The sequence below is a fragment of the Bombus flavifrons genome, chromosome 14 (assembly GCF_040668555.2).
Source record: "Bombus flavifrons isolate JBK064 chromosome 14, iyBomFlav1_principal, whole genome shotgun sequence".
NCBI classification, from domain to species: domain Eukaryota; kingdom Metazoa; phylum Arthropoda; class Insecta; order Hymenoptera; family Apidae; genus Bombus; species Bombus flavifrons.
The window spans coordinates 5,849,987-5,862,613 of NC_138455.1; the positions used below are offsets into that span (position 1 = coordinate 5,849,987).

General features: G+C 29.3%; 2 protein-coding genes across 6 annotated transcripts; both read right to left on the minus strand.

Annotated features, from left to right (window-relative positions):
• Positions 1-20: 20 nt before the first annotated feature.
• ATPCL (ATP-citrate synthase) lies at positions 21-9,846 on the minus strand. Of its 2 annotated transcripts, none has more exons than XM_069127481.1 (11): positions 9,713-9,846; positions 3,818-4,172; positions 3,548-3,741; positions 3,159-3,469; positions 2,694-3,012; positions 2,180-2,612; positions 1,775-2,100; positions 1,179-1,698; positions 781-1,086; positions 264-681; positions 21-181 (listed from the first exon to the last, which is right to left on the minus strand). In XM_069127481.1, the coding sequence occupies exons 2-11, from the start codon at positions 4,157-4,159 to the stop codon at positions 90-92; spliced, it is 3,261 nt and encodes a 1,086-aa protein (XP_068983582.1). In that variant the 5' UTR covers positions 4,160-4,172; positions 9,713-9,846; the 3' UTR covers positions 21-89. The 2 variants fall into 2 exon arrangements, with proteins under 2 accessions (XP_068983582.1, XP_068983581.1); XM_069127480.1 differs by lacking the exon at positions 9,713-9,846 and adding an exon at positions 6,730-6,876.
• Positions 9,847-9,908: 62 nt separating this feature from the next.
• On the minus strand, positions 9,909-12,573 carry LOC138187043 (serine/threonine-protein kinase 16). 4 transcript variants are annotated; one of them, XM_069127490.1, is made up of 7 exons: positions 12,325-12,573; positions 11,807-12,041; positions 11,514-11,718; positions 11,292-11,446; positions 11,082-11,216; positions 10,980-11,012; positions 9,909-9,932 (listed from the first exon to the last, which is right to left on the minus strand). In XM_069127490.1, the coding sequence occupies exons 1-7, from the start codon at positions 12,432-12,434 to the stop codon at positions 9,924-9,926; spliced, it is 882 nt and encodes a 293-aa protein (XP_068983591.1). In that variant the 5' UTR covers positions 12,435-12,573; the 3' UTR covers positions 9,909-9,923. The 4 variants fall into 4 exon arrangements, with proteins under 4 accessions (XP_068983591.1, XP_068983589.1, XP_068983592.1 ...); XM_069127488.1 differs by lacking the exon at positions 9,909-9,932 and adding an exon at positions 9,940-10,846; XM_069127491.1 differs by lacking the exon at positions 9,909-9,932 and adding an exon at positions 12,196-12,253 and having other exon boundaries at positions 9,940-11,012; positions 12,325-12,534.
• Positions 12,574-12,627: the final 54 nt, after the last annotated feature.

Below are 12,627 nucleotides of genomic sequence, written 5' to 3' on the forward strand. Positions count from 1 at the left end.
ATGTTACCATCAGAACTATCTAAATTTCTTAAATGAATACGCAACATTTATTATGCTTTTACGACAAACAATGTAAATGGAAGATGAATTCAATTATATTGTTCTGGCAATACATAAGAAATATCATCCCAAGGATGTCGGTATAAACCTTGTTTCAACCTTTTTTGATCCATGTAATGACCTGCAATAATAAAATAATTATATTGTTTGAGTATTGTGCATACCTTTTTATACATTACTGCACTAAGCCAAAGAATACCTACCAATAAAACCTATACTTCTACCAAGAACAAATAAACTATTTATAGCACCAATTTCGATATACTCTTGTGCTTCTTCTCTTGTGAAGCTTCCGCTGTTCCTCAACATATCAACAAAAGCACAGGCAATTATACCATCCACATTCAAGATTAAATTAGGCTTCTTACTCGTAGTTATTTTCTCAACTTCTAGTGCATATTCTACCAACGGTCTGGCAGGGAAATGCTCCATTACATATTCTTTAATGAGTTTTACCCGCATGTCTGGATTATTTATAGACTTTATACGATGACCAATACCCATTATGAGTTTGCCCTTCTTACGTGTATTATTTACAAACTCTTGTGGATGTAATCCAGCATCATATGCTTCAGAGAACATACGAGCTGCACCATCCAATGCACCACCGAAACGATCACCCTGTGATTAAAATTTTTATCAAATATTAATATTATTTCTTACATGAAAGTAATACACAAAAGTGAATAACATAGTATAAAATTTCTTTCTTATACTTACGATAGTCAAAAGACCAGATACTAGAGAGCTAACTAAATCTTTACCAGCTCTTGCACAAACAATAGTGTTATGTGCTCCTGACACGGCAGGCCCGTGATCAGCTGTTAACATTAAAGACATTTCAAGAAATTTACAATACATTGGCGCCAAGCACCGCTGGAACCATAATAATGAAACTACACCACCAATTCCTACGTTCTGCTTAAGAACTTCTGTTACAGGCATTCCAGCATATAATAATTCTTGGCCACGTTCATCACATATAGAGGTCATGAATGAAGCTGGTTTTCGTATCAGACCGAGTTCCTAAAAAAGAATTAAGTTGAGGATGCTCTTCATGATGCTTACATATGTATACACACCAATATGTAATTTAATAATGCAATAGTTAAACATACCCTAGCCCAACTGTAATCCATAGGAACAGTGGGAGGAGGAACTTCCGGTGCAGGTACTATCACTCCCTCTTTTACAAGATTATTGTAAACAGTCTGCATTAAGTCACCTAAGCTATCAAAACTGTCAGGAACAAAAGCACCAGCTTCTTTTAATGCAGCATTTTTGGCAGAAGCTGTTTCTAAATTGCTATGAGCAATAGATCCAGCATGACCAAACTGTACTTCAGAATTGAACATGCTGGCACAGGTACCGATGCACCAAGCGATCAATGGCTTTGTAATTCTCTTTGTTTTCAGTGCTTGACATACTTCATACTCTTCCACACCACCGACTTCACCAAGAAGTACTATAAGCTTCACTTCCGGATTTTCTTGATAACGTATAATGTGATCCATAAATGTTGTTCCTGGATAACGATCTCCACCAATTGCGACACCTTCCAATACTCCATTAGAAGCTTTGGAAATTATATTATTTAGTTCATTAGACATGCCTCCGGAACGAGAGACATATGCAACACTAAAAATAACAATTTCTTAGTATAAAGCAAGATTTGAGAAAAAGTATATTATAATATAACGAACAATGGTGGTACCTGCCAGGCCTGTAAAGTTTACTATGAAGAATATTGTCCATCATTCCACCGGTATTACCAATTTTGAAACAACCAGGTTTGAGACCTCCAACGGTGGCTGGACCGATGATAGTAACGCCTTTATGTTGCGCCATTAAAATTAACTTTCTCGTCATATTTTCAGGTATTCCCTCAGCAATAATAGCAATTGTTCGAATTTGAGGGAATTGCATGGTTTCCACAGCGCTTTCGTATGCGGATCTTAAGGATGCAAACGTGACCATAACGTCAGCATCTGTGTGTTTAGTCATAGCGTCTTTCATTTGTTTATAGACAGGAATGAGTACCTATCATTAAAAAAAGAAATTGTACTATACTTTCAACAAATTTCATTCAATAAAATGAAAACAATTGTTTAAATTATACCTCTTTGTGACCCCAGTAAAATTTTTGTTTGTGGTCACCCGTAAAAGGATATACAATCGCAGCTACGGATGGTTCGGATCTACGACAAACGAAGTCAAAGTCTAACATACTCTGAACAGCTCTATTTTGCATTCCCCAGATAATGGATCTGGTTTTACAACTAAAGAGCTGTTTGTGTGATGATCCATCAACAGATTCGCTTGCTTTTAGTTTGGACTGTTTAGTGGGTAAAGAGGAAGCACTAGCAGAGGGAGCTGAAGGACCTACATCTTGTCCCGAGGGTAACAAAAAATTTGCAGTTGAAAATTCCTGCGCTTCAGGATCTGGAATTGGCTTTTTGCCTAAGGCCATCGCGCATATAGCTGTCATGTGAGTTTCTGGACCGAATACATAAACGGGAATGCCGAGTCTTTTACCAACTTCACGTATAATTCTAAAATTCGACATATAAATCATTTGTTAAATATTTGCTAAATATGATAATTAGAATTACATTATTTAAATGTATTTATACCTTAGACCTTCTTGATAATTAGGCCCCGCTCTTCTTACGAATATTTTTACGTTATGATCTACGAGTTTAGGCTGGTACTCTTGTAGTGCCTTTACAATACCTTTGAAAGTGGCAGCTACATTTGTAAAGTTAGCGATACCACCACCAATGATCAAAACTTTTCCCTCTTGCCGTTTTTCTTTTGTCATCAAGCTCAGAATGGTTTTTGCGTACTCGTAAGTTTGTTGTTCGCTAGGTGCACCAGAATATTCTCCATAGTTAGCTAATTCATTCGCGGCTCCCAAATCGCAAATAGTGTCCGAGTATATCACGGATGCTCCTGAAAGAAAGGTGATTAGAAAATGAAACATGCAACCGAAAGCGACAAACCTTTGTTGGAATAAAACAAACGATTTGACAATCACAATTTTGTTAGAATAAACTCGATTAATCACGTAAATGATACTGCTGTGCGCTTCTACTGACCACCGCCAGCAACCATTGTCCATATCCGACCAGCTGGATTGAGAATAGTCAATTTCAAGCTAGCTCCAGATTTAGAATCTAAATCGGCGATGTAGGCCTCTTCTGGATAAGCATCCCTTCCAAATGGTGGTGGATAATCGATATCTCCCCAGTCAGGTCTGCAGATGAAGTCCGCGGTTGTGTCCAACTTTGCAGCGAGATCAAGTATATAAATTCCATTTTTTGTTACCACCAATGGATTTATCTCTAAGTAAGTGAAATATAAGTTAACATAAAGCTTATATAGAGATTCTACAAATTTGCCAATCACTCTGAAAAAAAAATATGAACATTCATTACCAAGAAGTGTATGCAAAATGAGAAGATAATATACTTGGACATATTTTTACTCTTTTTTGTCATCTGCTACGTGTATTAATAATTTATTGATTATAGTAGACCGATCTGGTGCTTCTTCTCCAACAGGTACATCTAATTTCAAGGCCTTTGCATCAACATCTCCAATGTCAACACCACCTTCATGATGGAATAAAATGGTATCAGCATTTCTGTGGGAATAGATACAAACATAGGCTTCTTCTTCCTACAAATGAAAGCCCTATTAATATCTGTTCCATTAGTTTATATAGTATATATATAGTCTAGTCTTATTAGTTTACTTGTTTGTGAGGAACAAAAGGCTCGATGATGAATGTTCTCAGTTTTCCAGTTGTATTCCCCACTTGTTGATCTTTGTTCATTCTTTCTGCAATCCATTGTTTTACGGCAGCCAAATCAGCATTCACTTTAATTAGTCCAAGCTTTCCTCGCCGTTTGATTAATTGATCTGGTTTTACCACTAATTTTTCAGTTTGAACCCATGGATGCTCATTCACAATGTCTGTCCAATTTGTGTTTCCTGTAATGGTCACAAACCGACATTTCACTGCATTTGTGCCAGAAGGAAGTTTGCGATTAATAAGATCTTTCCCAGTTGCTTCACGAATTGCTTTCGCTGACATCTTTCAAGAGTTCCTAAAAATAAATACAAAGCATGTTAATGGAAACCTATTATAAAGTATAAAAAATTTAAGCTTTTATTTCGAATAGGTTTTTGCTCTCAATGCTTAAAGAAAAATATTTTATTATTCAAAATTCGAAACTCAGGTAAATTATAGTATATGTTTCCAAAAAAAATACATGAAATAATATTTGGTTTTATAAGGCTTCGAGAATTTAAATTGGACGATTGTAAGAAAAAGTCGGCTGACTGCATTACAGAGACCATAAAAAGGGATTTATTGAAATAGTATAACTACTATTTAACTTTATCATAAACCAACCTTTTTTTCACGAAAAAATTTACAAAAAATGATTCTAATATTTTTCCTTAATTTAGGAAGAATTAGTAAAAGTTCTTAAAATATCGGCAAATTCAATGTAATAGACAATTATAAAATAAAGTTTTAAGTCATATTCTCTTCTCGAATCGTTCTCTATTTTACGTCATATACTTTGAATAATATATGCGTTTTTGTCAATAACCATTCGAAGTTACATAATCATCGAAGTATATTATCTGCAATACATTCACATCTTGGCATATATAATAAAACACATGATATAATCCATCAGATTGTAATGTAAAAATTACGAATAATAAAAAACTTACTATTTTAATACCTAACAATGATATGATAACGATAACAATACCTAACAATATAGATAAAAGCAAAAGATTTTAATATATTTAATAACTCGAATGTAACAAATATTTAGTGAACTTCTTCAATCTATGAAATATACAGATAATTATCAATTATAATTTATTCTAGAAGATCGTAATTATAAAGTTTATATATAGAACGTTACATAGAACGTTCTAAACAAAATCTAAAATGCTGATGTAAAATATGAGCAAGATAGACACTATCAGTCAGAAAAAACTAGAAAAATTATAATTTCAAATGAGATTTGCAAAAGAGAAAATATACTAGTGCCTTGTTAACTGACCGCCGCTAATCATACCACTTTTCCAAAGTGTAAATTTTTTTAACCGTTTTTGCGAAGATTAACTAGAAGCATACAAGAAACATTTTTTAATTATTCGATACATTATACTAAATTATGTATACAAAAATGATATTATAATTTAAAATAAGCTCTATTAATTCGTTATTTTAACAGTAAGCACTGCAATAGAATGGCTTACACTACAGAAATCTTTTATCTATATTATTTATATTTTATGTATTTTGTGTGTTGTATAAAACATTTATATAAAACATATTTGTAAAATGTGAAATGAATCTAAAATATATATATATATGTATATATAAAAATTACGAAATATTTAATGCAAACTTATTTGCAAATTTATTTGATAAAAAATTAGTACATAGTATGAATACAGGTATCATAAATATATAATAAATGTTACAGATGGTTCCACTGACTATTTCAGCTTATTAATGTAACGAATAATTTAATATTTAAATACTTGTATGATCTTTACGAATTATGTATTTTCACTAAATATGCTATGACCTGTATGTACATTTTCAAATTCGTTTCAGACTTTAACATAATCATGATAGTCGAATCTCATTACTATAATTATAAATTACGGATATTTGTGCAAATTTATATTTTTATAAATATAATTTAAAAAATGAGATTTACGTAGAAAATTGTTTCACCTACTAAAAACTATAGCATTATACAATCGACATTTTATATACTTGTTCATATTGCATATTATCTATGCATTTTTGTACCATCAAATTTCTCATAAATGCATAAAAATTTACAGTCTATTCACTACAACGTTAACAAAACTTCAGGATATTTCGTATAACACACATAATATATTCGTAAAAGATTTCTATAAGTATTCGAATAGGAAGCTAAAAACTATTAATTTTTATTTTAAAAGAAGAAATCAATATAATTAATAATTTTCTATTACAAATTCTCTCAATTAAACAAATTTTCTAAAAAATTTACTTATTTTATTTATATTACTCTTCCAGTAAAGCAACAATCTATTGGGTTTAGAAACTTGGTATCTCGGGAAGGTTATCGAGTATCACTGTCTGTACCTATCTATCTATTTCATGCCGAGGCGGAATTCCTGATATATATCTTCCCTTGCTAACTGACCAAATTCGGTCCCAACTAGCAGTCACTTAGCAAAGCAATACTGAACATAATGACTTCAATATTTCATTAATCCAATCATGAAAATCTAATTAAGACCATCATCCGTCACAAGAAGTCCATGTCTAAACGATCGCATAAAAATATAGGAGAGTAAGAGAAACTCGTAGAAACACTTTCACTTTGACACTAGCGACTACATGATATTTCACGTCATCATATTTTATTTTTTCATTTTCTATATTGCAATAGTCTATATTACTTTATTGATAAGCCTACATTAAGTGAAATTATATAAATACTACAAAATGTTTCTGTTCATCAAAATGATGAACTGAAATTTGAATGTATTCCTATTGCCTAGTGTATTTTTGATGAAATCACAGAAAAATAAATATATAATAAAAGAACTACAAAATGAAACTACACTCACTTTTACGCTCCACCTATTAAACAAACGTTATGTAGACTAAAAAATTGATATTTTGTCGCACTAAATTTTGTAACCTATTCAAAGTATAACATAGAATGTCTGCCACGCAAAACCGCTGGCGGTTGACTGAATGTTCAAAGTGACACTGCGCGCATATGTAAGACCAAAAGCTGACGATATCTCAAGATATCGTACGATTCTGCTGTTTTTTTCTTCCACGGATCGTATTAACCCATTTTTGTCTTTTTTCTCTTCTCGGTGTCATGCGTTATATTCTTTATAATTTAAAGATTAAAATATAAAAGTGTTCCCTTACTTGGAATTATGTAATCATGGCGACAAGTTCTTTTAGTTCTTATTTAAAATTTAGCGAATTAGATTCATTTGTGAGTTTGAACAAAAAATTGTACAAAATTTATTTAAACATTTAGTTCATAACCTTGTAAGTTCTGAAGTTCCTAAACTTTTTTCCAATTTACAAAATTTCTAATATTTAATCTGTTTATTTAATTAACAATTTTTCATATACGTTTTGGTTATATTTTATCATTTAGTTAATAATTAGCATACTTTTCTCTTGTTCAAACATAATCAGAAAGGAAAAAATTTGTATATCTAATTTTCTTTAACATATCGATATATCGTATCTATTAATTTGTTATTATCTAATAAGAGAAAATTTTTAGTTTTTCTCTTTTTATATATATTTAAATTTAAAAGCGCTACGTGTACGGGTGTTACGTGTCATATATTCGCGGTTATAAAATATAATGAAAATCTTGTGAGTGTATCTACGAAATGATAACGCAATATTTATTAGAGAACTGAATAAATTTCATTTAATTTCGTTTTACATATATTGCAGCTCGAATTATAATGTTCAAATTCAAGAATCATACGAGACTTAACTATTCATCACGTGACTTATAACGCGATCAGTGGTCTCCACGTGGACAGATAATAAAGGTTTTTAGACTCTTTTGATTATTATATAATTAATCCACGATTTAATCATTCGAGAAATTACTGTACAATATAAACTGTATAATGTACTTAAAAATACATTAAAGATATTATATACTTAAGAAGATTTGACCATAACTAATGAATTTATATAGAAAAAATATTAATCTTTGAATGTTAGTATAGTACACAAGAAAATTATTAAATTTAAAACTTAGGGGCGAATTGAATAAGTTAATGCATTAATTAATAATTATGATTTAATTACGAAATTTAGTTGTATATTAAAACAAAAAACGAATAGTTGATTGAACTTACGAATTAATATCTAGGAACTCACATCAATTATTTATTATATGACGAATTTTTTTCTTACGATCAGACCTTGGCATCGCTTTATTAGCGATTATTTCATAATAATCACGTTTTCATTTATTTAAGTTACCGGCTTAGAAAAAATAATAGTAAATCACTATCTATTGATTTTTTAAATAATTTATCATCAGATAAATCTACTATACAATTTGATATCTAGTAGTTTATATTAACTTTATTGAGTACAGTAGAAAACTCTGATTAGAATCTTATATAGTCGTAAATTTCTCTTACAAAATATCAAACGTTGACACGTAATTTCATAACAACAGGTTGTAGTGCGTACATGTAGTATAGTACTTACGTACGCTAGTTATTTATACAAATTAATATTTTTATTTCTAATTCTTATTTAAAAGAAAGAAAATCTAATTTGAAAAAAATCTATTTTGATTTCATTTCTACAGTTATGTGCATAAAAATATTAATTCTCCTGAACATCTACATTTCTAAGAATATCTGTAGTCTATAGGGCGCTAAGAAAGTTTATAAATTATTCCTAACCACGAAAAAGCAGCCCAAATTTAACTAATAATAGCTTCATAAAAGTTTCGTGCTTATCTTTCTACTTGTGATCGTCGCCTACAATGAACTGAAATTTAACCTTGACCTTTTCAAGTTGCCGACTCTTGAAAATAATACTTAACGACAATTCTTGAAAAAAAGAACGGAAAAAAAGATAAGGAAATTAGAAAAAATGTATATAAAGATGTATATATACAAACATGAGAGTTGCTAATGTTAAATCTAATAAACAAATTGTTGGATAATTCCTTTATGATAAACTTATGCCGCTTTTTGCTTGAAATTCATAATACCAGATAATGGCAGCATAATAGCAGCACGCGAGATTTCTTGCGTAAATCATCAGCATTTGCTACGTCACGATAAGACTTAAATTTGAATATATCATATCCTTACAATAATTTGATATAAAAAAAGGAAGCACACAAAAATCGTGCTTAGAATCTATGAAATATTAGATTGTTTAAACATTTATATAAATTATACATTTCAGTACAAAATAACATCTTTTAAAATGATTTTAATAGATAAAGAAATTGTACTATTTCCAAAATTATAAAAAACTAAGGTTATGTTATCTTAATGTTTAATAAAAATTATACTTTGCATAACAAATTTAACATTGGATAAAAAAGAAAAAGAATCACTTCTATTATTTCTAGTGTCAATTCAATAATCCATTTTTGATTCTAATATTGTAAATACGTTAATGACAAAGATTGTTAAATTGTTAAATTTTTGTTACCAGAAATGTTTCTTACAAAATTACCTTCACATAAGGTTAGTTTGTTATTACAAAAAGTAATAGGAAACCTATTTGAATGCATTATTAAATTTGTAACGATATAATTGTTAGATTCCTAGATCTTTTATTGATGCAAATTAAGAATTCCTTACTTTGGGCTCTATGTAAGGTTAGTTTGTTACTATGAAAAGTAATAAAAATTTTATTTCGGTATATATGTATATATAAATATAATATATATGTATATATACATATAATATATATATTATATATTATATATTATATATGTTATATATTATATATATATTATATATATATTATATATATATATATATATATATATATATATATATACACACATATAAAATTACTTACGAAGTGCAATCTATGCACACAGATGATGATATAAAAAGTAATTTGGGAAGCTTTCACTATCTAGAAAACAAGTCAGAGATGTCTACTTCAAGTACAAACTCATGAAAAAAAAACTACTTTAAATTACTGTAGTGACATTATCGGTGTGAAGTATGGTTTAAAATTATTGATGCATCCTTACGATCAAAATCACACTGTTCACGCTCCCGTATTAATCGCTCTCTTGATAAATTAATAAAACATAAATTTTATTTTACGATAAGGTTACATCAAATTAATGGAAAATATTATTAACGATATACAAATATATTCAAACTTTATCTGGTTATTATGACGTATTCGTGACGTAGCAGTAATACGTCATATCGTACGATTCTTCCGACCACTATCTGCACGTAAATCTTAGATTAAATATGTTGTCGAGTTTTGCATACAATAAGCTTAGTTACGTGAATTTTGAAAACGTCCAACAAGAAATGCAAAGACGTTAATAATTATTTATAGCACTAAATACATAGCAATGATAGCTTTTATTTTGATCAAATTTCAAGAAATTTTCATTCAATATGCATAATTGAAAAAAAAATTCATTGCATTATATATATAAAAATATATACAGTTATGAACATTTTTGCATTACGTGATTGTTGCTTTGAGAACAATACGTTATCTCTAAATTTAAATAATGTATGGCCCCTAGTATTTTTACAACAAATGCTTGATTCGCAGCAGTATATAAAGTAATACATGTTTAAGTCAACTTATATGTAAAAGTTGGTAGTTAATTAGATAGGTAACAATATTCTTTATATATATTAACATATATTATCGTATTTGTGTTTTCAATAATACTATATAAATGTGTTATAAATCTAGAGCATTATTTAAAATTTAAAATGATGATATTTACATATTTAAAATGTATATAAATCGCCTGCTTGAAAAAGTTATTCTCTTATTTCATAAATGTCTTGCTTTTCTTTTTCAGGAATGAAATATATCAAAGTGATATATTGAAGTAATGCAATTGTTTCCAGTTGTTCTGTTTAAAACTTTCATTTTGTGTTATTGCATTAGAATATTGCATTTCTCTTTTTGTAGGACAATAAATATTACGTATGTATAAAAAATTGCCTGTACACAAATGTTTGAATAAACATTAAAATTATTGCTTTTTACATGATTATACTTTGTTTTCTAACTTCGAGATATAATCTTGTACATTTTCTATAACACTGTATATATAAGGACGTTCCATAGGATTTACCTTTAACATTGATAAAATCAAATTTTGCATTTCCTGTAAAATAAAAGGAATTAAACGTTAAACTTTTGAAAGTCTAATAATTGCAGTTAAGTATTATTGTACCTCCGTATATGGAGCATCTTCTGGAAATGTAATATTTGCGCTCATTACAGCTAAAGCAACACTATCTCCCCTTTCATATACCGCGTCAAACGGCGATTTAAAATAACACAATGCATAAAGAATGCATCCTAATGACTGAAACAATATATATATTTCAATATATATTAGAATTAAGAATAAATATTTAGAATTAAGAATTATTGATCTTACCCAAATATCTGTTCGTTCATCTACCATACAATAACTTTCAACATTGAATAATTCTGGTGCTTTATATGGCATTGAACATCTTTCAGCTGCTAAGTCCTGTAAAGTTTGTGCTGCTTGTGAACCGCATATCTTAACTCTGGCTGGAGCTACAGAACCTGCAGAAGACAATCTTGATTTAATAATTATTGTTTATTACTGAATATTATAATAAATTAAATATACCTAGATCCATTAAAATGGGAGTATTTCCATCATCAAGGACAATATTCGCAGTCTTTAAATCTCTGTGAGCAAGAGGTTCTGGAGTTGTTTCATGAAATGCTTTTACACCTTCGCATATTTGTAAAAAAATATTTAAAATATCTACTGCACTCATGTAATCCTTATTTTTAGCACGTCTTTCCAATTCATTTGCAAGGGTACCCCTCTAAGAATAAAAAGATTTATATTTTAATTCATTCAAAGTTGATAAACATATTACTTAAGATATATATTTTAATGTAAGAATAACTTACATGATAGTATGGTAAAACAATCAATACTTCACTTGTTGCATTAGCAATAGGATCTGCTGTTCCTTTATAGGTAGAATCAATACATTCTATAATATTTGGATGTTTTACAAGATTATAGTATTCTATTTCTTTTGCTGCTAATCTCTGATCTTCTAATCCATGACAAATGATCTTTTTAATGGCATACTTCTTGTGAGTCATTGTATCTTCTACCAAGAGTACAGTGCTAAATCCACTAAAATTACATTAAAATCATATTATAAACAACGAAAATATCTTATGATATTTATTATTAAATTAAATGCATCTACATATAACTTAGAAAAATTAATTTTCATACAGCGCAAATGTGACATGAATTAGGTTAAATGATATATAACAAAACTTACCTTAACAATGCAAGCATAATATATGATATAAAGTATTTTAAAATAAAGGCCACAGGCTCTATATAAAATTTGCATAAATAGATAAGCTTTAGAATAATATATAACATTTGATTTCATGGTTAGACTTACCCTTCTCCAAGATGTTCACGAACCGTGTATTTTCTTGAATTTATCGTTATTGTTTCCTTTGAGCATATACAGCCCATTTTTAAAATCAAGCTTAAACCAAGGCTATTCATTCTTAGTTATTCATAATAAAAGAAAGATTCTACTTGATGTATTATCTTTATTCATATGCAAACATCTTGACACACAACACATACGTTACCATTGAGATTAGTGATCAGTTTAAGTTAGATTATTGTATGTCAGTTGTTTATAAATAATTTTTGGTGGATACGTTCTTTAAAATTGATCGTGTTCGAGTTTTAT